Source organism: Plodia interpunctella, chromosome 22, assembly GCF_027563975.2.
Source record: "Plodia interpunctella isolate USDA-ARS_2022_Savannah chromosome 22, ilPloInte3.2, whole genome shotgun sequence".
Taxonomy (NCBI): domain Eukaryota; kingdom Metazoa; phylum Arthropoda; class Insecta; order Lepidoptera; family Pyralidae; genus Plodia; species Plodia interpunctella.
Genome location: NC_071315.1, coordinates 5,423,449 through 5,449,953, shown reverse-complemented (window position 1 = coordinate 5,449,953; position 26,505 = coordinate 5,423,449). Strand labels below are relative to the sequence as shown.

At 36.9% G+C, this 26,505-nt stretch overlaps 1 protein-coding gene across 45 annotated transcripts in view; it reads right to left on the bottom strand.

The window, feature by feature from the left end:
- shot (short stop) overlaps nt 1-26,505 on the bottom strand; it is a 248,344-nt gene that overhangs the window by 23,320 nt on the left and 198,519 nt on the right. For 42 of the 45 annotated variants that reach the window (XM_053762603.2, XM_053762607.2, XM_053762631.2 and 39 more), the window contains 31 exons: nt 26,115-26,239; nt 24,888-25,087; nt 24,121-24,315; nt 23,496-23,723; nt 22,884-23,018; nt 22,135-22,374; nt 21,525-21,695; nt 20,797-20,991; nt 20,188-20,319; nt 19,375-19,508; nt 18,826-19,018; nt 17,989-18,215; nt 17,352-17,496; nt 16,760-16,879; nt 16,289-16,486; nt 15,512-15,675; nt 14,987-15,086; nt 14,497-14,682; nt 13,624-13,742; nt 12,566-12,724; nt 12,048-12,279; nt 11,202-11,390; nt 10,105-10,259; nt 7,502-7,727; nt 6,538-6,670; nt 4,779-4,902; nt 3,431-3,551; nt 2,943-3,100; nt 2,030-2,181; nt 1,236-1,389; nt 597-683 (listed from right to left, as the gene is read on the bottom strand). In XM_053762603.2, the coding sequence (XP_053618578.1) occupies nt 597-683; nt 1,236-1,389; nt 2,030-2,181; nt 2,943-3,100; nt 3,431-3,551; nt 4,779-4,902; nt 6,538-6,670; nt 7,502-7,727; nt 10,105-10,259; nt 11,202-11,390; nt 12,048-12,279; nt 12,566-12,724; nt 13,624-13,742; nt 14,497-14,682; nt 14,987-15,086; nt 15,512-15,675; nt 16,289-16,486; nt 16,760-16,879; nt 17,352-17,496; nt 17,989-18,215; nt 18,826-19,018; nt 19,375-19,508; nt 20,188-20,319; nt 20,797-20,991; nt 21,525-21,695; nt 22,135-22,374; nt 22,884-23,018; nt 23,496-23,723; nt 24,121-24,315; nt 24,888-25,087; nt 26,115-26,239 (5,097 nt within the window). Of the gene's footprint in view, nt 1-596; nt 684-1,235; nt 1,390-2,029; nt 2,182-2,942; nt 3,101-3,430; nt 3,552-4,778; nt 4,903-6,537; nt 6,671-7,501; nt 7,728-8,923; nt 8,991-10,104; nt 10,260-11,201; nt 11,391-12,047; nt 12,280-12,565; nt 12,725-13,623; nt 13,743-14,496; nt 14,683-14,986; nt 15,087-15,511; nt 15,676-16,288; nt 16,487-16,759; nt 16,880-17,351; nt 17,497-17,988; nt 18,216-18,825; nt 19,019-19,374; nt 19,509-20,187; nt 20,320-20,796; nt 20,992-21,524; nt 21,696-22,134; nt 22,375-22,883; nt 23,019-23,495; nt 23,724-24,120; nt 24,316-24,887; nt 25,088-26,114; nt 26,240-26,505 lie in introns of those variants that run through there. The other 3 variants (XM_053762585.2, XM_053762620.1, XM_053762623.1) reach the window with 2 other exon arrangements.

The following is a 26,505-nucleotide window of genomic DNA, read 5'->3' as shown; positions in this document are numbered from 1 at the left end:
TATATATTTATTCAATAGTTCGATTCTGGCAAGAAAGTACTTAGTATCTAATAGTGTAGCGTTTATAGATATTATCAACATCGCTTTATCAAGCCCCGATGGCGCAGTGGTAAGGTTCTTGCCACTGAACCGAGAGGTCCTGGGTTCGATCCCCGGTCGGGGGGTCATGATGGAAAATGATCTTTTTCTGATTGGCCCGAGTCTTGGATGTTTATCTATATATGTATTTGTTATAAAATATAGTATCGTTGAGTTAGTATCCCATAACACAAGTCTCGAACTTACTTTGGGGCTAGCTCAATCTGTGTGATTTGTCCTGATATAAATAAAAAAAATAATAATAATAAAAAAATAATAAAAAAAACCCCTCCATCTCGCACCTTTCAGCTACTTTAAAAAACCCGCATCAAAACCCGATGCGTATTTGTAGATCTAAGCATACATAGGGACTGAGTGACTGACAGCGGGAAGCGACTGTTTTATACTATGTAATGATAATGATAGATGTACACCTGTTTTCTTTCTTTTTTGTCTTTATCTTTTAAGAAAGTCGGTTGGCCGTGTCGGAATAGATGTATGATGAATAATGTACGTACCACATATCAGCGAATTCTTTAGCTTCCTTCGCACCGTGATCCAACGCTCGGGTCCTTTCGGCTGCCTTCGACACCACTCGCTCCCATCTACCAAATAACAAATCGTTTTAGTTAATATTTTACATAACTATATATTATTTTAAATTAAAATTATTTTGCATTTCATGTTGTCACAAGCCCTTCTTGACAAACGATACAAATTACAAACAAGAAATAGTTTTAATTCTTTACATAGATGAATATGTTTTTTTCGTACTTATTTTATTTACTTTTTAAGCTCTTCATGATAAACGACTATTAAAAACAGACAGAATAGAAACCCTATTAATATACGGTTCCTAATCCTAACAAATTTGGATCCTGGGTGCACCGTCCCCGGATCGGCTCTTGACTTGGGAACTCTTCAACTGTTTACTGCGCGGACATGATTTTTTTGTCACGCGTCGAATGCAACGAGATCTCTCGTGAGTGACGACAATAAAAGCTTGTGTCAAAAATTATATTTTTGTAAAAAAACTTATTAAACTGTATAAGGCATTTTAATGAGATGAAAAAAATATAATCTTATTATTTTCAAAATTAAAAGTATACAAGTTATGAGACACATTAATAGGGTTCCTTTTTATTATTCAACATTACCTATGTTGCACAGACACCAGCAGATTCTTGATGAGAATAACGTCCTGCTTCTGACTAAAGTACTTGAGATGTGTGCCCTTCTTGTCCAAATGCAGCATTGTCTCGCGATGCGTCGCGATTTCTTTCTGGAACGCCTTGTGCTCTTCGATTTGTGCTGTTGAAAATAAATAATATTGTTAGTTTTGTTGCTTAAATACTATAATATATAATAAATGTTATAACCAGAGAATTATGACTACAATAAATTATCTAATTTATAATAATACTAGTTAACTACGCGGTTATATCATTCGTTGTAATTATTAAAAAATAATTAAGTGCTTAGATACATATCATTACGTACATATTATAAAATGCTTTTCATGTCACAATATAGATATATATTGTGTTACGGCTCCATCGTTCGATAAAACGATAACTTTGCCAACGTCAATCTTGAGAATAGTTACAGTATAGTACAAAGAATATAAAACTTAAATGTTATAATATAAATACTGTAACCCGGTTGTCATCTCATGCGTTCAGTGTGTAATTCTAATTAAACGCTTTGACTTGATACACATAGTTGACATTGATTAAACATAGCTTTAACGTGTGTCCATGGATTTAATATGTACTTCGACGGAGTACCTACTAATTCCATGCTTGTGTCCTTCTCAACCTTGACATTGGCAAAATCCTCGTTTGGCTTAAGGAGCCATAAAAAAAAAATTAAGTGACCTTGAAAACATCAATCAGATTGCAGCTGGTGACGAAAAATAGTTTCGATAGTGGCTGAAGCGACCAATACTTACTGAGCAGAGTCTCCATGACCCTGGAGACAGGTTTGGCTGACGTCAGCGTCTTCTCAGCGCTGGTGAGCCAGTCGACGAACGCTTGCAGCGCGTCGTGGAACTCCGTCGCTTCTTTCAAGGCTATTTCCAGCTTAATCTTCTTGTCTGATGCTCTGTGGGACGATAAATATATGTTACCGATTCAGTATCACTTCTTTATCCCTTGCGGGGCAGACAGCGCCAATTGTCGTGAGATTTTAAGCCTAGTATAGCGAGATTGCCGGCTTACTGTAAAAACATCTCTAGTTTATAGCCCCCAACTAATATTATAAATGCGAAAGTTTGTTACCTCTTCACGCATTATCTACTGAACCGATTATTATGAAATTTGGTACACGGGTAGAAAATAACCTGGGTACTTACAAATAGGGTACTTTTTACCCCGAAATTCCCACGGGAGCGAAGCCTCGGGGCGCAGCTAGTAATATATATTCCCTTGAATGACTTTTACAATAACCACGGGAGGAGAAAAAGCTAGCACAGTCAATGTTTTTTCTATGCTCCTAGACCAACATGGAAGAAAATATATACTAAGTAAGAAACCTGGATGTCGTATGAGAGGACTAAGGGAGATATAACCTAGGCAGCTAATAGGCAACAAAATCATTTTCAAAGAGAGTATCCGAACAATAAAATTCAAGTATAATAATGATAAAATTTTAAAGGTAATCTTAATAGTTAGCTGGCAGACAGCTTTTAGAATTAAATTTGCCATTTGATTTACAAGTAAGTTTTTACTTGGAACAAAAAGAAATCCAATTATTCGTTTCGTTAAACCTCAATGTAAACAACAGATATTGTAACTATAAAAATTTAACAAAATTAATAAAATTGTACAATTGCGTTAGCCTACAAAAAAAAAAAATCAAAATACCTGGCAGTAACGCTGTCCCATCTGCTCTTCAAGTTCTTCAGGTTGTGGTGCAGCAGCGAGGTGGGGTTGGGCTTCTCCTGGCGTTTCAGGTACTCCTGGCCCTGCTGCAGTACCGCTTCCACCTTCGGCCGGTTGGCTTCTATCTCGTTGTACACTTCCTGTATTGGCATAATTAAGTGTAGAACTTAAAGAATCTTCTCGATTGGTCCACGCGGGTATAGTTATATTTTTTGCTTAATGCACCGCAGAGCAAAAGCCTCCAAATTAAAATTCAAAAATTTTTGTATAACATATTGACGTCAAATTTTTCTAACCCTAATTTCTTCCAATTTCGAGATGGTTTAATGACTAATGACGAATAAGAGACGACATTGCAAATTCTCGAAATTTCCCAATCGCCAGTGGTAATTAAGAAATGGAATTGGGTTAACCTGTAATGGTAGATATAAATACATAATTTTTTATTATTATTGCCGTCGATCACTCACCATAAATCGCTCGAGTTGTTCGGAGGCGGTTTCAGGGAGACCACCGACCGGCTTGGAGGCCGCGATGACACTGTCCACCTCGGTTAACCAGGAGAGGAGGTCGCCGATCTCTGCGTTGAAGCTACACACGACACATAAGAATATTATTATAATAATTCTCCTACTTGTAAGTTATATATTTACACTGTTGTGTTATACTCATATATAAAATACATATAAAAACTCAATACATATAATAAAATTGAAGAAAGGCCAAATTTGTACATTGGATATTTTTTTTAAATTCTTCATGGAATATACTTAGATACTGATATAGATGACGAAAATATAGATTTGGAAATTTTTGTCTGTCTGTCTGAACGCGCATCACTCGAAATCTACTGGACGACCGATTTGCTTGAAATTTGGTATGTAGGTACCTTATATACCGGATTAACATCTTAGATACATTTCATCCCGGTAAATGGTCAGGTTCCCGTAGGATAATTGAAAAACTAATTATAAATCAAAAATGCCTCAAATCAAAAATGCCTCGGAATCCCGAGCTAACATCTTATAGACATTTTATTCTGGAAATGACCTCCTCATTTCCAGAATGTCCTGTGGGAAAATTAGATACATTTCATCCCGGTAAATGATCAGGTTCCCGTAGGATAATTGAAAAACTAATTATGATATGAACCAAACATTCCTCGGAATTCCGGGTTAACATCTTATAGACATTTCATGCCAGATATGTGGTGTCCTGTGGGAAAATTAGATACATTTCATCCGGTAAATGGTCAGGTTCCCGTAGGATAATTGAAAAGCGCAAACGTGAAGATTAATATCATAATTGATATTAATCTTCACGTTTGCGGGACGAGACACGCAGCGGAAAACAGGAAATTGAACTAAAGATGAGAAAAATGCTAATTTGAATCATATATGTTTACCAGTCTTGCAGAGTACGCGATAAAAAAATTACTGAGATTTTGCTATGAAATTCAGGCGGGCGAAGCCGCGGGCAAAAGCTAGTTATAAATAAATACTAATTTTAAAGTTTAAGAAACGTCCGACTTGCTGCCATCATCTCATCTGCTACAATAGTGCTGACGGTTTCCAAACGGTCCAACGCACATTTTCCAAACATAGCTAAGAACACTCCCCATTAAATTCTCTTTGAAAAAAAAAAACTAGATCAATATCTATTCAGCCGTTTGGCTGCTAACATACCAGGGAGACATAGACACGTTAAACTAACAACTCCCTTCTGTTGTCGGGGGCTATAAAGTGTAACGTTTGTCTGTGTGAACGCTATAAATTCAGTCGTTTCTCTATACATCAAATAGCCAAAAATAAAACATACCTCTGAGCCTCTCTGAGCGCATCTTCCAACTCTGTCTGGCGGTCCCTGGCCTTCTGCTGCAACTCGCGCCACTTCCTGTTCAGTGTTGCCAGTTTCTCGGCTGTCTCGCCCGCCTCGTCTGTACCTGTATTAATTGGTGATATAATAAAATAAACCATACATACTCATAACATTTTAGGGAAGGGGTGATAATAATAATAAAAGTCACGAATCTAAATTGAAACTTTTTTTTAGAGATGGCAACACTATAGAATGTCACTTAACAATAACATCGTATTATATTGTTTTTTTTTTCAATCCCTGTTGCGTTTGTGTGTATACAAGTTTATACAAATGACATTACATGAATTACACACATTATTAAAATGAAAATGTGTTTGTTTGTTCTTCATTCACGTCGAAACGGAGCATGGGATTGGGGTGATTTTCGGTGTGGAGATATTTGGAGAGCTGGAGAGTGACATAGAATACTTTTTGCTATAGGCTTTTTGCCTAGAAGTTGATATACATTATACTGATATTGTGAATATTTTACCTCAGTATTATTTATAACATTTAAAAAGATCATAGCTTGGAAATAAGATTATTTATTCCATAAACACTCACGAATAAAGGTATATTTAACAAAAATATATTGGTAACACGAGCTATGACTAAATAAATAAATAGAAATAAGCAGTTACAAAATTTATTATTGTTGTTTTAATAACGAAAAGCACGAAGATATAAACACAACAACACAAACAAATAAAGCTCGAAGCATTAGTGCATAACGCACGATATTTGATATGGAGAATTGTATAGGTATGTAAATGTATCGAACGAAAAGTGAAGGTAAGGCTAGGTAGGTTGACATTATTACGAATGACTTAATGTTGTTATGTAAAATTAGTTTTGTTTTGAACTTCAATGATTTAGACTTCCTTTAAGGTGTTGAATAGTGCTGATTAATGGTACAGTCGGCAGTAGATAAACCTGACTACCCACCTAGGCAACATACAACCACAGGGGGATCAGGTTTATCTGCAACCGATTGTACTTCAGACATAAAGGAAACCTGCGTCGCTTTTATGGTACAATGGTACTATAGCGACTTAAAATTGTGTCAGTAGTGTTAGTACCATCTCTGGTACTAATCGATGATACTTGTGACACTGTGTTTGACGAATGATTGGATATTTTTTTGATTTATTGATACAGAAAACCGAATGAACGATAAAGTAAAATGTTGTAAAATGGCACGAATGACCTTTCTTTCTTATGATATTGTAGCGTAGCGTGGGTCGTTATCGCCCGGGGTAATTTGTTGCCCCTTTATCGTCATAATTTACTGCCTCTTTGACATCATAATTACTGCCCGTTTGCTGCCTTTTACATGACCAATCAATTGCCGATGGTTCGTTTATTTGATTTTAGGCTCAACATTAAAAGTTTGGTTCAGTATGATTTGTTTTGTCCATTTATAAGTTCATTATATTTGAGGTGTAGAAAAATTTTATTTTACCATATTGCCTCATATTACGGGCAGCAATGTAAATCACATTGCGGCCCTTGTTTGCCATAAGGTTGCCGACCGCTGATTTAAATCTAACTGTGATACATTTTGTAGATACTCGTTTTTTTTATACATTGCAACTCTTTTGTGCAATAAAGTATTATTATATTGTAAGGGTAAAAATAAATGGTAAATTACCCCCCCCCCCCCCCCATTGAACCCCCCACGCTACGCAAAGGAACAAGCGGAAGCGCCGGCACATACCCGTACCCTGCTGCACGATCTGAGCGCCGGCGTCGTTGAGCGTGTCCACGCTGGCCTGGTGCGCCGCGATGTCGTTCACCAGCACCTTCAGTTTGGCCAGCTCCACCTCCAGGATTTGCGGGTCGCCGGCCACCTGGGAATAGAGCTTGTATTTATTTATTTATTGTTGATTATCATGCATGTAATTTAATAAATATTTGTATGCTTTATATAGCAAGACATGGCGCGCTATATCATAATTTTCACGTCTGTACATAGGTGCAAATAGTACAGATATAAATATGTATTTAGGCTTGTTCATAGGTACAATAATACAGATGTAAAAATTATGTTTGACAAATAAATTGATTGATTGAATAGACTGCCAACTTCTGGTTCTGTGGCGTGTGGTTCCGCCCTAGAATAGGACCACTACATATCCTCCTGTGGATGTCGTACGAGGCGAATAAGGGACACACAGCGTAGGCAGTTGTATAGGCAATAATAGCATTCCCAAGGCAAGCGGCCGGTTGTAAAATTACAGCCGAATCTTAAAAATTTTGAGGCCTCTTTTTAGGCTAACCCCAGGCATCGCGGCTTTATAACTCCGGATGCATTCAGGACCATGCAGAGGTGAGAGAGAGCATCTGCAGCTGATGCATCCATATCAAGCAGAGTTGAAAGTTTTATGGTCAACCAGCTGTGCCTCGGGGCTTCGCTCCCGTGGGAATTTCGAGATAGAAAGTACCCATCTGTTATTTCAGGTTACATTCTACCCGTCTACCAAATTTCATAACAATCCGTCCAGTAGATTTCGCGTGTAAGAATAACAATTACATACATCCTCACAAACTTTCGCATTTATAATATCAGTAGGATAATAAAAAAAAAAAAACAAAAAAATATTTTTGTCATGTTAATACGAACTATAAGGTATCCGGCCTATATAATATATAGCGTAATCATTCAACAACACTTCGCTTACCGGTTTCAAAGTATCCAAAGTCTCGGTGGTGTTCTGAATCCAGGTCAACAGCTCCTTCAGCGCGTGTTGCAGCTGTCCCAGCCTCAACAGCGCCCGTTCCAGCTGTTGCTGTCGTTCCACCATGCCTCGAAGCAATGTGGACCAGCGGTTGTTGACCTCTGTCAGAGGTTGCTTGATGGCCGCCGCTTGTTCTGATGACGTCCGTTCGGTCAACTCTTGCGCTTGTCTGTGGGAACATTGCACTTTTTTTTATTAATTTATTTATAATATTCAGGGCCTGTTTCACCACTTTCTGATATAATATTGCAATATGGCTGATAAAATAAACACATTTTTTTACGCCACCTGGATGATATGTTTAGGCTTTTTTTACGCTATCTTGATGATAAGTTTAGGCTTTCAGATATTTTATCAGCAAGCTGTGAAATAGATCCTTACGCTTTTTACATGTGTAAAAAGCCTGACGAGGTTTGAGCACACATTCAGGTTGAACTAGTGAATTTTTAAACTAGAAATTATGTATAGAAACGAGACGTGTTATAGTCGATCCAATTTAGCCAACGATGATCGACAGAAAACGACTCATATATTTCATAGAAAATGAAGACCGTTCTGCTTCTCTTTCTTTTGTATATCTGCATTCCTTTCTATTAGTTGTTCGATATCTGCCAAACTTAGAAGAAAATTGTGTAGTTACAGTCATTGTGACTAACTGTAATTATATTGAAACAGTAGTAAGTCAGTTACTATACATAATTATATGAATCTGTAGAACGTATAAGTAAATAGTGTAGATGTGTTATCAAACACTGTTTGGACTAAAATAATGTAGACATATTGTCAGAGAAATTTAATAAAACAACTACTCGTATAAGCGGAATCGATACATACAAAATATTCGATAACACGCCATAAAACTGAGTTACGAAAAGCTTAAATCTAATTAATAATAAAAAATAGGAGCATACACATTCGCTTAGTTTAACATCAACACTACAATATTTTGTTAGAATATACATTGTACCTACTGGGTATGTCTTACAAAATTGAAATGAAATTGATTGCTCATTATATGTTACTCACTTAAATAACATATATTTAATGTACAGTCGAGGGCAAATAAACCTGACTTAATGATTTTAAAGACAATTTTCGCAAAATTAGAGATGGCGTAGTTTAAAATGAATATAGCTTTATTTAAGACCAATTTATCAATAGTTTACTAGTGGCAAAAATCAGTTAAAACTGGTGTTAGTAACAGAAACAAACAATAGAACTAGCAAAAATAAAGACAAAACTAAAAAAGTGCAAAATAATGAATATCATATAATTTTTATCTGTCCCCACCTGTACTCATATAAATGCTGAGTTATAAAGCGCATTTTTCTTTAAATCATTAATTTTGTAAGACAATATACGAGCTAAACTACCATCAAACTACATAATACAAGCGGCACACAAGTAATTATTTCCTTGCCTCATTAGACTCCTGAAGGATGACGGGGATCGTGAAAAAATACAACATTAGTACAATGCATAATATGGTGCACAATTTATTACGTCAGTGGAAAGGTATATAACAACTTAATCCTGCTAATTATTGAAAAGTTAATGCATAATTTAAGCTAAAGTATGTTTTTTTTCACTATTGCACTTTACAATATTTGACGTTGACAAGACAAAAAATACTTTAGCTTGAAATGAGCTTTAACTTTTTTATGAAAAACAGGGATATGTCTAATTTTCATTACGATGCTAGTGGCGCTGACATCGATAAAAATGTCACATCAACGTCAAATTTTGACGGTCAAAATTCGAAATCAATGCATGGATCACGTTTCCAATAGAAAAATTCAAAGTTAGAAAACTATGAATTTTTCTATTGGAAACGTGACTTTGCTTTTCATTCCTTGTTTTATTTTTAATTTCTTTCGTCGTTGTAATGTAAAAATCTAAAAATAAATTATCTATGCATGTACTGCAATATTACTGTTACACGTGAAATTTTTATCAAAGCAAAAACGTCGCTAGTATCGTAATGATCATTAGACTTAGGTTATTGGGACGAAAACATTATAAAACTGTTTTATTTATGTGACTGTGACTACAGTTATTACGAAAGGGAGGGGTAAATAAAATATTATTAATAATGTAAACAAATTATGCCATTTATACTATTTACTTAGCTTTAGCACCCCCGGGCTTCGCTCACGTGAAATTTCGGGAGAGTAATTACTATTCCTGGTTATATTCTATCCGCATTTCAATGAAATTCGTCCAGTAGAAATAGAGAGACTGACAAACATCCTAACAACCAAACTTTCGCAATTTTGATATTAGTTGGATATTACGTATGTAATGATTTTAAACCTTCACATTATATATTACACACGAAGTTAGGTTCACCATTTGTACATAACATTCGTAATTTTGTGCAGAAGTTTATAAATAAATAAATAATATACAAATAATAAGTTTCAAAATAATAATGTATTACTATTAATTCTTTTTGAACCTTATCCCTGTGGCTTAAGGTCGATATTTGAAGAAATTTGAAAGATATCTATATAAGGTCGATATTTGAAAGATATCTGAAGACATACCTGTTCAATGCCTCCACTTTGACCATATGCGGGTCGACCTCCTGCTTGAAGGCGGCCAGCTGTGAGATCTGTCGCTTGACCGCGTCGATGTCGGACCCGAGCGGGCCCATGTGAGAGAACTTATCTTCCGCACGGTCCAGGAATTCTTGGAGATTCTAGAAGAAAAATAAGGTAATAGACTATTTGCCAAGGTAAGAAATTTAAAAAATATTTATGTAGAATTAATGTAATAAAGATAATTTTGAACATTTATACGCTGAGATATTGCAGCTATTTGCATTTACGATGATTTTAAGTTGAATGGAGAAGTCAGAAAATATATTTAAAAAAATATCACCCATCGTAAATAATATATTTTTTTGACAACTTTAATTTATTTAACATAATAATATTTAGCCAAACATTGTGCAAAAAACATGATGAGGTATATACACTCACTAAACTGCTATAAAAATTAAACATTTCGAAAGAACATTTCGATCTGACAACTCGAATATTTCTCAAGGCAACAATCTACAAATACATAGAACTTATATATTTTGTTCTACACATGTAATTTTAGTTATTTTTGTAGTTCACCACTGTCTGATCGCACCGCCTCTTATTTATTACAGGCTCCAGCTGAAACGTGAACGGGTGCTGCCGGGGGGAACTGCTCAGCTCGATCTTTTGTTAAAAGTTTTTTTTTTGTTTGTTTAATTATATATCCTTTCATCAGCACTTGATCACAATCATAATATGTTTCAGTATACCTTTTGATCATGTACTTTATTGTGTACTTACATTGTTATATTACTGATAAAAAAATATACATAAATTTATATTTAAAAAATGGTAAGCCCTTCTGGCATAATAGGGACCAACACTGTTTGAATGAGTTTCTTTCGGCATTTCTTCTCAGCAGTGGTCGTTCCGAAATGCTAGTAGTTTGTAGCTTTGGTAAATATTATTTAATTTAGAATATGACGTGAAAAAGTGCCTGTGAAGGCCTAATTTCTGAATAAATGATTTGATTTTGATTTGAAAATCAGTGATTGCTCACCAAGCAAGATGTTTGTGTTGTGATTGTGGCAAAAAAAAAAATGCATCTATCTTACATGTAACGTGTCGTGGAATTCCATAGCCTTCTCCATGGCGTCAATGAGGTTCTCCTCTCGCCTCGCGTACAGCGCCGTGATGTTGTCCCAAGCGCTGTCCAGATCTTCAATGTGCTTCTTCACTTCCGGTTTGTCCGGCTCGCCGCAGAGCGACATGAGAGTAGATCCGGTCTTGCGGACTTTCTCCACCTGATAGTAAAATCATAGTTATCGTATTGTTCTAACATGTAAACAACTTCACAGTACTTATTGTTTTAAATATTAATAAACTATACATTCTAAAGTAAAATATTTAGTAATCACGAAAATGATTCCCTAAAATTTTTTATTTTGATTCGTATTGTTGGAAAATCATAAAAAGACATGGTTATATAATTACTTAACAAAACTTGTAAGCAAAAATGAACTTTAAGTGAAGTATAACATCAGAAGAAGTATAATATTACAAGAGCAGTAGAAATACAAATCACTTAGAGGTGAGTTTTCGCCCTGCAAATATGTTTACTTCAATTTTGTGCCCAGGCGCATACTCATTTCTGACTATCACTCGATATACTACAGTTTGTTTCTCGGTAATTTATGAAGAATCAAAAACCGAGAAACGCAAATATTGAAATGTACACAAACCTATTGAGTCTTATGAAAAGAGGATTTAAACCCTATTAATTTAACAGCGAGGTGCCACTAGATCAAAACTACCACTAGATGTCAGTAGGTAAAGATGTAGCCTAAAGATATCTAACATGACTTTTATGACACTCATGTTATGTCTTTAAGCGACAGGAATAAAATCTGGTACCTTAGAAATAACATGTTAAATAAGAAAAAGTCTTATAAAAAACGTACCTCAGGTTTGGTATGATCAATCTCATGCCTGATCTCTTGTAAGGCAACTTGTTGGGCTTGTATGGCCCTAGGTTGGGCTGCGGGCGGAGGCTGGGCTGTCAGCGTGTCTTGTAGTTCGGATAGTGTAGACATCACTGCGTTAAGTTGAGCCCAGAACTTGCGGGCAATTTCTAGGGTGTCGTCGAGGGATTTGCCGCGGTCGTTTGTGGCTTTTTGGACGTCGTCCCATAGTCTGTTATAGAGAATTTGATTAGGTAATTCTTATGATAGTGATGTTATGTTTATGATAACTGTTTTTTATAACACAATATTGGTAACTCTAAAGCCGTATTTAAAAGTAATAATTATAAAAAAATTTGTCTGCATGGACACAACACAATTTTCGTATTAGGGTAGTATATTTTCTTCTATTCTTATAATACAATAGTCGAATGAATTAAAAAAAAAAACTTTAAACGTTGTTGTTTTCAGAGGCTCACAATTTGGACAAAAATAATTTTCAAAAATCTATGACTTACTTGTGTAACTTGTCCAGTTTATTCCTAATGTCTCTAACGGCGGGGTCGCTCTTGTTAGCTTTGCTGATGACGTCAGAGGCCGCCCTTTGCACCGCATTGTATGCTTCCGTGCGTTTCTCTAAGTCCTCCACAAGTGCGTTGTTATCTTCAATTTGATCTCTGCAAGCGAATGTCAAATATTAGGGCATACAACCAAATATCTTCTATTAGCGGCCCGTCCCGGCTTTGCTCGGGTAAAACCATAATAAATTGCACCTAAACCTTTCTCAGGAATCACACATCTATTCTCGAAAACCGTACAAAAATCCGTGCGTTAATTTTCGAGTTCATAGCGTTCAAATAACATAAATAAATGTGGATTAGGACTAGATATAAAATACTTATTAGAAACGGCGGGAATTTCCAACTTATACTGGTACTTAGTTTTATGAATGCGAACGGGAATTTGTCTCTTTATGCTTCATATTCTCAACTGCAAGGTTTCGGAGCTCAGGGTCGGCTTTCCTACTTTTTCTTTTCCACTTCGCACGGTCTTCGCCACCCTTAGTTGTGAGATCACTTGCAGTATTGGCACACATATCTTCTTTGACAACACACTTCTTAGGTCAGTCATGTCCATGATATTTGTGTACATAATATAGTTGAGTTTCAAATTTCACATTATAAAAGTTGAGTTGAGTTGACAAGTTGAGTTTCAAATTGTAAAAATGTCAGACGATACAGAACTGTCATTGTATTCGACGTAGTGTCATATATAACTTTTTAGGTCCGTTTCTGCCAGACCCGGGTGGGATCGGCATGACCAAGCATTTCCTATTTGTCTGTTTACCCAAGATATGGCCGCAGCTCCGGAGTACTCGTGGAGTTTATCTGCTATGTCACGGACGTGAAAACACTTATAATATTTACCTAATATTATTTATTTACACATCATATTTCAGTAGTATCAGTTATAAATTATCTTTCAGTTTCTCCCGACTGGTATAGAATGTTTTTAGTATCAATTCAGACCTTTTTTACCACAAATGAAATTTGAAAAAACAAATGGAAATTCTCACTCGATCTTGGGCGGGTGCGCGGACACGGGCTCGGCGCGCGCGAGCTGGTCGGCCGCGCCCGCCAGCGCGCGCAGCATGCCCTCCAGCTTGTCCGAGAACTGCGAGGACTCCTGCAGCGCCTGGGGGCGGGGGGCGGGGGGCGGGGGGCGGAGTGAGAAACCACGAGAAACATCGACGGCATCAATCAATACATATGCTATCTATTTTAAGCAAATAGTTCAATCATTGTCACGAGTGTTGTAATTGTAAAAAGCGCCATCTACGCATAATCGTCTTACAGATAGTATTTGCTTTATTTGAAATATAGTAATGGCTTGCTTAGAAATCATAATAATTCGTTTCTTACTAATTACAGACGATAATACTAGATGTCGCTTAATCAATGCTTTATAAGCAATGTACGCGGCTAGGCCGTCTCTCTCTCTCTTTAATTCTTCATCCGGTTTCGCACGCAATAAACATCTATCCTGGACACGGCTTTTTACTCGAAAAACCCGCCAACAAGTCACCCTGCGTGAATGTTTAAAGCTGCCATATATATGCCATATATATACATCTGCAGTATATCATGATTCAATCAGTCGTGATTTTTTTCACAAAACCAGTATACGACTTCAGTGGCGCAGTGGTAATGTGCTTGCCTCTGAACCGAGAAGTCCCGGGTTCGTTCCCCGGTCGGGTCATGATGGAAAATGATAATTTTCTGACGTGGCCGGGTCTTGGATGTATATCTATATATGTATTTGTTATAAAATATAGTATCGTTGAGTTAGTATCCCATAACACAAGTCTCGAACTTACTTTGGGTCTAGCTCAATCTGTGTGATTTGTCCTAATATATATATTTATTATTTTATTTCTTTTATAGCCTACCTGCTCTAATTCTAGTTGTCTCTGTCTAAGTTCCGCTCTCAAGGCGTTGTATCTCTCGCAGTCGCTCTCCACGATGTCCTGTACTCTGGCTGCGTCTTCTTCTCCACAGAGATGTGACAGTGCTTCTCCGGTCTTCACCAGCTTGTCCACTAGCGGCTTGTGCCCGGCGATCGATGATTGCAGCATCTGGAGATAAGATTGATATGAAATTATGTTGTTTGAAAGTAATAAATCGGATGTGCAATGAATAAACCTTTGGCCTAGAATAGTATAGCTCCAAATCCTCCTGTGGAAGTCGTACGAGGTGACTAAGGCGACCGGTTGTAAACACAGTTGAATCTTCAAAATTTTAAGGTTTATTTTGTTCGCGGTGTCACAGCCTTGAATGATACTGGGACACCTGATCCGATTCCTACATCGAAAAAACGAGCATGACACTGACGAGTTCCATTTAAACTATTTTTCTCATCATGTAACGTGTGTTTCTCACCTCATTTTTGTCTTGCTGCTGGGCGATCTGCTCCGGCCTGAGCGCGGGCATGGCCAGCATCTCGATCTGCTTCTCCATGTCGTCCAGCCACGAGGACAAGCTATTAGAGATAATACTATATTAGATTCTGATGACTTCAATGGCATTTCATCTCAGCAGTGGTCGTTTCGAAATGGCAGTAGTTTGTAGCTTTGAAAAATACTACATAATATAGTCGAGTTTCAAATTTCAAATTCGAAAAGTTGAGTTGAGTTGACATTTCAAATTGTAAAAATGTCAGACGATACAGAACTGTTTGTATTCGACGTAGTGTCATAACTTCGATCAATCGCTTTGGTAAAATCACTGTTTCGCTGAGCGATGGAATCGGAATTGAAAAGTGAAGTATTTGATTTTCACTTAACTAGTGCCACTAGAATTAGGATTTTTTATATAAATCACGTAGAGTAAGGCTAATCTGATTTTAACTACATAATTTTCTCTTTTTCTCTTCACTAAAGATAAATAAGAGAAGGAGAATCTTACCCATGGTGAGTATCGGCAAAGTGTTCAGCCAAAGGCAACGCTTGTTCCAAAGCGGCTAGTCGGTCGGCGCTGAGTTGACCGACTTCCTCCATCATTTCCTTAAGTTCTTCGCTTCGTTCGCGAATGACTGCAGTTTCTTCAGATGAATGGCATTCGCGAAGGACCTGATAATTAATGAGAAATATAAGATCCTTCCGGTCTATTAGGTGCAAATTGTATTTTGTAAATCTCATTCCATACATTCCTAGTGTCTAGTCAAACTAAAATAAAAATAAAACTGATTTCTAATTAAGTTAACTATTTTATTGTGTCAAAAACATACGACGAGAAACACATGAGATAAGGACGAGATATAACATATAGCTACGAATTAGCTATTTTAACTGGACTCTAATTCCTTATATAGTAAATCAATTTCATTTAATTGTAAAACACTTATTGCGTAGAAGATTGGTTACTTAGCTTGACTCTCTTATTCTAATTCTCTGAACGGCCACATCATGATTCAAAAATCAAGTTAAAACAGCTAATTACTAGTTATATGTTATATCTCGTCCTTATCGCATGTGTTTCTCGACGTACGTTTTTCACACAATGTTGTGTCTGCTATTTCAACTGAGTATTATAAGAAACGAAAAACACAAAAAAGAGCGAGAAACACTAACGTTCTTAGCTTGACTGAACAGTCTGTTGTTTCAACTTGGCTATAACGCTTTATATACAAATAAGAATAAATAGAACGAGAAATATAAAGGGAAAAGAGCGAGAAACATTAACCTTCTTAGCTTGACTGAGCAGATCTTTCACTCTAACCCTCTGGGCAGCTACGTCATCGTTCAAAGGCCTCTGTTGTTTTAACTGAGCCCTGACTCTCGATGGGACGCTGCTGGGAGGCTCAGCGTCACGAAGTTGAGCGTCGGCGGCGCGCAGCCATTCGAGGACTTCTTCCATATCACCCACCACTTCCAGGGAGCGCTGGTAATAAAGATTTTACATATTATTGTACTCATACTACATACATACATACATACATAATATAATGCGAAAGTCTGTCATGCATTCACATTTCACTGGGCCGATACTAAAGAATTTTACATTACAAATTTACTGAAAGAGAAATCTAAAACTATTATTATATACCGGTATACTGTTCAGTTGTTGACGTGAGAATTAAAAATTAAAACATTTCATAAAAAATATAAATAGTTTAGTGCTTGTTATGTATGGGCCTTTGAGTGTTGTCCATACCTTCTTGCTGAGCAGTAGCCTCTCAGCCTTGCGCTGTACTTGCTCGGCGATCGTGTCGAACCGTCGGTTGTCTCGGGTCACGATACTTTCGATGTGAGTGGCGCCCTCTCCGGGGGATATCTATAACAAATATTAATCATGTCAAATAAAAGTGAAAATGAAATAAACATCATAAAGTACTGGAGCTTGCTTGTACGAACGTGTCTTGTAGACGGGAAAAGTACATTTTGATTAATGTCATACAATGTTTCCTTTTTGTTTCGTTTGTTCCGATTTTTATCTCACAACTGTCTATTTCCTGCATCATGTTACATGGTGATGTCTTAAAAATCTACATTAATTTTTCAAATACTTTACATAAATAGTAAATACCAAAAAAAATATTGTCAAAATACATTATCTATACTTCATTCTTTTCAAAAAAGTGCCTGAAAATAATTACTCTAAGCGATAAGTCGCATATACGATACGTTTACGTACGTACGATTTGTTTTTATGTGCAATTAAGTGTTTTATCTTGTATTGCATCTTCTACAATCTCAAACCAAATGAAAACGAATCTTCACAACTAAGCAATAAAGTCGTGTTTCACCTGGCACAGCTGCGGCCCGATCAGGTTGATGTTGTCAAGCACAGGCCTGAACTCCTGAATCTCTGCTTCGAGACGCAAGATGTCTTCCTCGCGCGGCTCCACCGCTTGTAACACTGACTCCGCGCCCGACATCCAATCGGTCAATCTGGTGATTTAAAGATTTATACATAAATAGATGAATCGTTTGTTCGACTGTTACAAATGCACCAAAAAATTATAAGAATAATGGAACACTATTCCAATAGTGTTATTTTATTTTAAAGATAAATATTGTATTCTTATTTGCATTATTATTTAAAGTATATTGAAATATGCCTATATTGAGGGCCTATGCTTTCAGCTCGCATTTTAATTATTTTTAATAAATAGGTCATCACACAGTTTCCTAAATTTATTAAACTAAGCTTTGGTTATCCAGATATTTGAGCTACACTGTAATCAATATTTCTGGTAGTAGAAAACATTTTTTTTGCATTCGTTTAACCATTGAAATATCTAAATATAATAATATATCGATTGATTGATAATATATCGATTATTAGTAATCGAATGGCAACTAAAAGATGTATATAAGTGCCAGCTGATAGAGAGAGAGAGAGAAAGTTGATGTAGAGAGAAAAACAGAAATATCACTAACTTGCTATGGCTGTTATACAGCTGTTGGACCAGCGGCAGAGTTTCAGTGGCTACTCTCAACAACTCCGCACCACGACTGGTCAGATCGTTGTATCTCCTCTGCAATGCGTCCAGTTTGTCCTTGAGTTGTAGCGCTTCGTCGCCTGAGATGTGTTTCATCAATTCCAAGCCTGATTCGACTGTGCTGTCGACCTCCTCTTGTTTTGAGGCGATCTCTTCGGTTTTTTCCTGTTGAAAAAATCAATAATGTTATCTCAATCTAATGATCAGCTGTTACTTTATCTTATATTTATTCCACTTCCCAAGGGAGTGAAGCCCCGGGGTGGAGCTAGTAAATTATAGGTATAATACACAAATAATTTACTAGCTGCGCCCCGGGGCTTTTATACCTATAATTATACCTTTATAGGTATAATAGAATTCGGTACATTGGTAAAATTCTAAGGCCTTGTCCGCACGGATCCATTTTGAACGCGCGTTAATAATACGTTAGAATAGAACATTTATACGTTCACATTGCAATCCTGGTAGCAGTATTTACTTTGGTAGTTTTCTTAAGCGTTTATCGCATTTTGAGCGCTGCACTTTGGACGGTAGGTTGAATATCAAATTCCGCTTATGTCGAAACTGAAAAAATGCTGGAGCATTTTGCCGACCTTGGAACGTCGTTAGCTTTCGTTACACTTTAAACGGGCTGTGTATATTTAGGCTATATTTTATTTTGAGAATAGTAGGTACATGTTTCGACTATTTATTTCTGTCAAAATGGGAGAAATGTCAAAGTCGCGTCAACGGCGGGCGCCATCTAGCGGCATCCCTACAAGTTCGAAGTACTCACAGCGAGTTCGTCCATCTGCCTGAGCAGTTTCTCCATGTGCACCGGCAGTATCTTCCTCTTGGCGAGGTACTGGTCCATGCCGTCCATCCACGCGGACAGGCCCTGGTACGTCAGCACGAGGTGCCGCAGGCCCCTGCGGGAGCTGTCCAGCAGCGCCCCGATGTGGACGCTGTGCTCCACTAGACCTTGATATCTGAATGTAAAGACAGAATATGATTGTTGTATAAAGATGTAAGTACTCTATGTTTTGTTGTTATTTTAGCTTTTGACACTATTCATTTTAATGATGGGAGGTAAATTTAATTGTATTACTATAATTTTATTATCGTTGTTGTTGACGCCAGGGGGGGATAGGTCCCGTTTTAGGAGTATTTCACCATACTTTTTTTATTACCATAAGTTTAGTAAGAACCATAAAATACCGATTATAAGAATCAATCTTAAATAATCGGTATTTTATCACGAAGTAGATACATAACAACTATCGCAAGACTGATGAATCCACGAAGGATTTCCAATATGACAGGTTCGAAGGGTAAATAAAAGTACCTGTCAGTAGCGGCTTGCAGTCTGTCAGCTAATACGGTAGCTTCATCATCACCAACTAGACCCATCAATGTGGAGGCGGTCTCAGTTAGCTGCTTGAACGCTGGCTGCTTGGATATAATGTCGTCGTGGAGTGCCTGGAGGAATAATAATAAAATAAACACACTATTTTTAACTACAGAAGTTGTCAAATACAAAGAGGTTTTAACTCAACTTTCAAAAACAAAGAAGTCTCGTTTCCATATTTTTTTCATCTCATTATTATTTTAAATACCAAAGAGGTTGCTTTTGAAAGCAATCACTTACATAAGTGACGTTCTAAGGATAAAGGTAGTTCTCTAATCTGCTACCCAAAAAAACATTCAGATCAAAAATAAAAATATATAAAGTCCTTTACTCGTGGAACGTCACACATAATGTAAATACGCACACGTACGAAGATTTTTTAGACCTATGGATATTACATACAGAAATGTTGGTATAACAGGAAATTTGTAGTAAAAGTGATGTCATGGAAAATTTAAAATACCTTCGAAAAACAAAATTTTTATTTTTTTAAATAAAATCGTACGTCTTAGTTTTAAGTAAAATTTAATTATTTATCCTTATAGAAGTTTAATAAAGGAATCTGAATTGAACATTTTTTTGTAAATTATTATTATCCCTTTTTTATTATTTTAAATATATTTTTTGTTACTTTTAATTTCTTTTCTTTTAGTTGTAATAACTATAATATAAAAAATATTATATTGAGATTAATAAAAAAAAAAACAAAAGTAAAACTTTAGAGTATTTCTAGAATATGTGTTAACATACCTTGTGTTCCCTGATCTTCTGCTGTATCTTCTCCTCGTCAGTAGGCACCAGCTCCAACGCCTTGACCTTGCGTTCCGAGACGCTCAGCCACTCCACAAGCGGTTGCAGTTGTTCTTGGAACTGCTTGGCCACCTGCAAATTAAAAAAAAAATAATTTTTGACACGCGCTTTTATTGCCGTCACAGATCGTTCGATCGGTCATTCAACGCGTTACTATATAAATCATGTTATGAGGAGTTGGTAGAAAATCCTGGTCCACCATCAGGTCTTGCTTGTTACAATAATGCATTTGAAAGTAAAGTCACGTGTAGTTAGTTCATTATACCTATACTTTCTAATATCAATCCACGAAAAGTCAATTTAAATTTTCTTTGCTGTAAAATCATAAAAATACATTGTAAGATTGTTTAAATAAGACTTGTAAGAAAAAACGGATGCTTTTATTTAACTTGTAACTTATTCTAAAGCCAGCATCCGTTACTGAGCGCCGTCAGTCAAAGCATCAAACTTTGCATCAGTCCCTTCTAGTTTCTTTGTGGTCTTCCATTCGGTCGGCCATAGCGAATAGCGAAATCTATAGTGTCCAAGCAATAGACATTAGTAACTCACCCTCATAGCTTGTTCTAAAGCCAGCATTCGTTGCTGAGCGCCGTCTGTCAAAGCGTCGAACCTGTGCATCAGTCCCTTCAGTTGTTTCTCCACGGCCTTGCGTTCGGCTGGTTCGCACCCAGCGGCCACTTCGTTGCCCATCGCGAATAGAGACGACATGGAGTTTTGACGGTCCATTAACATCTTGTTGAGGAACTGTTCGAGGAAATTGTAGAACATTTTGATTACCATATTAACAGAAGAAATAGAAAATTGCAATTATATTATTACACCACCACTGTAACTTAGTTGGCAAATTATTGGATATGAGAGCGCTGTGTCCTATTGGCTGGCAACACTGGGTGTTTATCAGCCAATCGCGATCATCCTATTTGGTATTTCCATTTTTGATTTTTCGTTAATCACAGGAGTGTTACATAAAATATTTCTTTTTGCAGTCACACTATGATATTGCTAAATAAGAAAGTTTTTAGTTCCTTAGACGACCTCCATGGCCTAATGACCATCATACTGGACTGCTATACTGGAGGTCCCGGGTTCGATCCGCGGTCAAGTCAAGATGGAAAATAACATTTTTCAGATTGACCTGGGTCTTAGATGTTTATCTATATATGTATTTGTTATAGAATATTGTATCGTTGAGCTAGTATCCCATAACACAAGTCTCGAACTTACTTTGGGGCTAATTCAATCTATGTTATTTTTCTCTATGTACATATTGTTCTTACCTTCTGCTCCTGCAACTGCGCCTTGACGACCTTATAGTCCGCAGAGGGCGATTTCTGGTTGTTGACCATATCTTCGGTATCCGCCAGCCACTTCTCGAGTCCGGCCAATGCTTCAGCGAACTTGCCCGATTGGAGTAACCCGACGTCCAGACGACGCTCGCGTTCGTTCATCTATTGGGTAGGTAATAGGTAGTAATAAGTAAAAATACTTATACTAATTTTGCCCCCTGTGTCCTAACTCCTGCAGTCGGAAAGATTTATTGATCGGGAAGATAATGTGCCATTGATAAAGTTGTGACCGTGTTACAACGCTTGTCTAGGAAAATCAAATTCTGAAATCTTCGTAGAGCGTCGACTCGCAAAGAGAAACAATAAATAAAGAATTATAATAATCATTTTTTCAGTTTTTTTGACAGTTTTCTAAACACGCAAAAATTATTGGCATGTATTTTTGTATCTCGACTTCCTTCTATTTAACATTAATGTTCACCAAATGTTTCTCCAAGATGTACATACTGATTTCATGTAAGGCCTGACCAATCCTTGGCCAATCTTGTACCAATTGTACCTACACCATTAGTTATCATAATTTATAGGTTATATCTCTTACCTTCTCCTTCAAAGCGTTCCATTTGTCATTCATCTTCTCCAAGTCCTTCTCCAAGACCTGTGTACTAACTCCTTGCAAGGCGGATCTGACCAATCCTTGGCCAATCTTGTTACAATGCGCCACATTCTGTCCCAGCGGTTCTAGAGTACGACGCTTAAGTTCAGCGAAGTCTCGTTGTTGCGCGCGGATCTGGTCCACTTCCGATGACACGGGTTTGAGACTGCGGACTTGTTCTGACGCCTGCGAATAATTAAATTTTGCATCTTTTATACAGTTTATTCAATTTTTAGTCAATTTCTTCGTTTATACTTCTTTTTGAATTATTTATACATGAGATTTGTAATTCTCCAAAAGGTTGCCTGAAAGAAATTGCTCGCAGCGATAAGGCCGCTTTTTGCAAATATAATTTAATTTCAAGATTGTTGATTGTATGTTTTTCTTTATGTGCAATAAAGTGTATAGTACCTCAATTCAATGACTATCCCACATGTTTTATCCCTCTTTTGGGTATAGGCCTTTCTGCTTTCAAAACTCTCGACTCAATAATTTCTATAAAATAATTATCAATCCATGTATGTACATGGAAATATATTTTACGCTTTTGTAAATACATAGATTAGGATGCAATGTAATTTTCTCCATTATTATAAAGACAAATCATACAAGCAACTCTTGCCAGCAAACACGTGTTTTTTTCTTAGAGATATTAATATTAAAAACAAGATGTGCAGACAAGCTAAAGAGTTTACCTCCTGCACGTCATCCATGACTGAATCGTAAGCCTTGTAGAAGGCTTCCAACTTGCTCAGAGTATCGTCCAGGTCCTGTTCCTTGGAGCGCGTGCGTTCATCCAGTTTGGCCAGTTGTTTGCGGAGACCTTCAACCTACAGAGAAATATCAGTTAGTCAGTTGACAAGCAATCAAGTAATTGACAATTGATAATCGAAAAGGCTGCGGTGAAGTTTGTTGCGCCGCTTCTTCTTCTCCTACACATTAGAAGTCGGGGGTAGGCTTAGGTTGAGTTGCACCGTCAAATTTGACGTTGATTTTAACCGGCGCGTCGCTGGCTTATAGACAAAATGATCTACTTTTTATTTTTCTGCGCAGTCAAAGTTGACGGTGCAACACATACTAAGTTTTAAGTAAATATTTGATTCTTACAAAGTTGTGAGAATCAATAGGGTTTAAAAAATGTAGTAAGAGAAAATGTTTGTGTAGTTTCAAAGAATATCCCATACGCACAAGTATGTACAATGAAATCTTTGGAACTACTCAAATCAAATGTATGATACATTTTCGTATTACCTACTCGTATATAGACATACGGGCAGATTAGTCAAAGAGAAAGGTCTACTAGTTACCTGGTCTCTAGTCTTAGCAGAATCCAAAGCATATCCACCATCGACCAGCGTTTCAGCCGCTCGTTCGGTATCGCCAACTAAATCGTCAGCCTTCTCCAACCTCTTGTAGAAGCGGCCGATGTCATCTAGTTGTTGTTTCACCGTCTTTATGTCGCGGCCGGGGGGCTTCATCGCGTCCAGCTCCTTTTCTAAGTCTGATAGATCGTGGGACAGACTCTTGACTTTGTCCTGCAAGGAATAGACGAACTTTAGTTTTTTTTTTAATTTAAAATTTAAATTGAAATGAATGATATTGGAAAAATATTATTATATAATAAATAACTACCTACTTAAATGATAATAATAAGTATATAATTTGAATTGGATATTAATTTGGTGCAAAAATTTTGTTGTTTTCACAGAAACAAGAGTGATTTTATAAGTATTTTTTCAATGAGAAAACTACGTTACATTTTTATCAAAATACGGAAGTCGTTCAAAATGGAATTAAAAGTTGTTATGAGCTTCTTTCATTGTGTACGATATCCTTAACACTTAACCCTATTCTTATAACACTTCTCTACAAAAAGATGACATACGTCTCTCGTTCTTCACTTTGTTATAGAAAAAGGCAAGATATTCATACCTGGAAATGCGCCATAGCTTCAGCAGCACCAGCCAATCTCCCCTTGGCGTCTCTCGCCCTAGCTTCAAGGTCATCTAATCTATCTCCCAAAGCCTGGGACTGCTCTTCCAGCACTTGTCTGGCGCGGGACGCCGTGTCCGGTCCGGCACATTCTAGTGCTAAAGTTACGATGTCGTCGGCGGCTGCGTTGATGCTCTGTGGAGGATAACTTTTGTTACAATTTTGAAAATAAAAGCTATTAAAACCTATCGACTGCAAAGCTGATCAATTAAAGAAAATAATCGAATGAAAATTTGGTCAGGAATTTGTTAATCACTTTAGTTATTTAACGTTTCTTCAGTGACAGTGGACCATAGAATCTCAAGCCTATGCCATCCTAATCTAGGATTTGCGAAGTAACCAGATTTCACACCTTTCAAAATTATTTTCGTCGCACCTTTAATGGGGCTCTTAGATATGTATATATATAATCTAAGAGGAGCCAATTCTGTATAATGAATATAAATAAAAAAAAATACTTCTCCCCCTAGAAGCATTTTTTATTCATCAAACAAATCACAGAAGCCAAAAATACTTTGGAAAATTTTGTTTGTCTGTCTCTCTGTCTGTCTGTTTCGCTTTCACGATGGATCGATTTTGTTAAAAACACGTAGTTAAAACCCCCGTTCAAACAGACTACATTTATGAGTTTAAGAGGGGTTGAAAAATTTATATGAAAATAATGTCTGTTCCGCTTTCGCGAAATCGCGGGATATTTCCGTATATACCTGTAAGGGGGCCCTCAGAGCGTGTATCTGGTCGGCGATCCTGGCCACAGCTTCGGCCGCGTGCGCGGGCGCCGCGCGGCCGGCGTCGCGCAGTCTGTCCTCGCAGCGCTGCAGCGGCGTCTCCACCGCGCGCACGCGCTCCAAGAACTCGCCCAGCTTGCGCCCGGCGCTCTCCAGGAACTCCACTTGTTGGAGTACCTCTGTTGCCCGAAAGGTGGGAAACGTTTTGACAATATATATCGCTATAGGTATTGTTGGGCCTAATGAGGTTTAAATTTATTTAGTATTATTTAACGCTTTCTTCTTCATAGTCGTATTCCTCATGGCTGAGGGTCGTGGTCATTACGTGGAATTATATACACACAACAACTTTCTTAGCATTAGTAATGGAGTGGTTTGCCATTGCCTTCTCCATTTCACACACAAGTTAATAATCAACCAGTGTCCTCACGATGTTTTCCTTCACCGGAAGCAAGTGGTGATCAATGAAAACAACTATACACGAGTCAGATTGGTATAAAAACTCATATGACACGAGTAGGATTCGAACCTGGGACCTTTCGATCCACAGGCGGGCATCTTATCCATTACACCATCACCGCTTCGCAACTTAAGGCTTTAGACAATCCTAAATAAATTTAAACCTCATTAGGCATACATATTTTAGATTACAATTTAGATCTGCACCTAATTTTAAATTTGCTTGTATTTGCTTATGATTGTAATCTGTTTTGTTTGCTATTAAATAAATAAATATATAAATAAATAAAATAAAATTCTTCCTGGACAAAAAGTTAATTTACTATACAGTCATTGTGCCGATTTTTTAAAGTTAAAACTAGCGGCGTTGTGCACTTTATGTAATGGGTAAAAAATGTTAAACTCACGTCAGTACATAGTCGAAAATTCGTAAGACGTTAAAAATACACAACGTTAATATTCAAGTTTTCACTTCTGCCAACACACACGTTTTATTTTTTAATTTTTAATTTGAACAAAGACACACTTTTGTCATCTATAAGTTTCTTTCTAAGGGACGTGTTTGTCTAACTGGTACACATAAATAGACTAAATTAATTAAAAAAAATTAACACTATGAAATCCCTCTCTATCTAATCTGAAATCCTTGGTTTATACTAAAGACTAGACAAATTGTACCTTCAGTCTCCCATTGAAAAATTATAAAAATATAATGGACAAATTTATAACTGCAGAAAGAAACCATACCGTTGTTAAGTCTGTCCCATCTCTCCTTCATGGAATCTAGTTGTTTGCGCACGATTTCTTGATCGACGTCACACGCTGAGATGAAAGTTTCACCAAGAGTCTTGTTGTTTTCATACTCGCCAGATCTGGGAAGGAAACAAAACAGTTGTTTACGACAGAGATGGAGAAAATCAAAGCGAAGAGAGCTTTTTTGTGTTTTATACCAATGAATACGTTGAAAAACGTAATATAATAACACTTTAAGGCATATAATAAAAAATATATAGGCACAGTTAAAAACATAACTTATATTAAAAGTTATGTGCGCAAATAGCGGCCTTAACGCTGTGAGCAATTTCTTCCAGGCAGCCATTGGAGAAATACAAGACAAGAATAAATGTTGAGCGACATT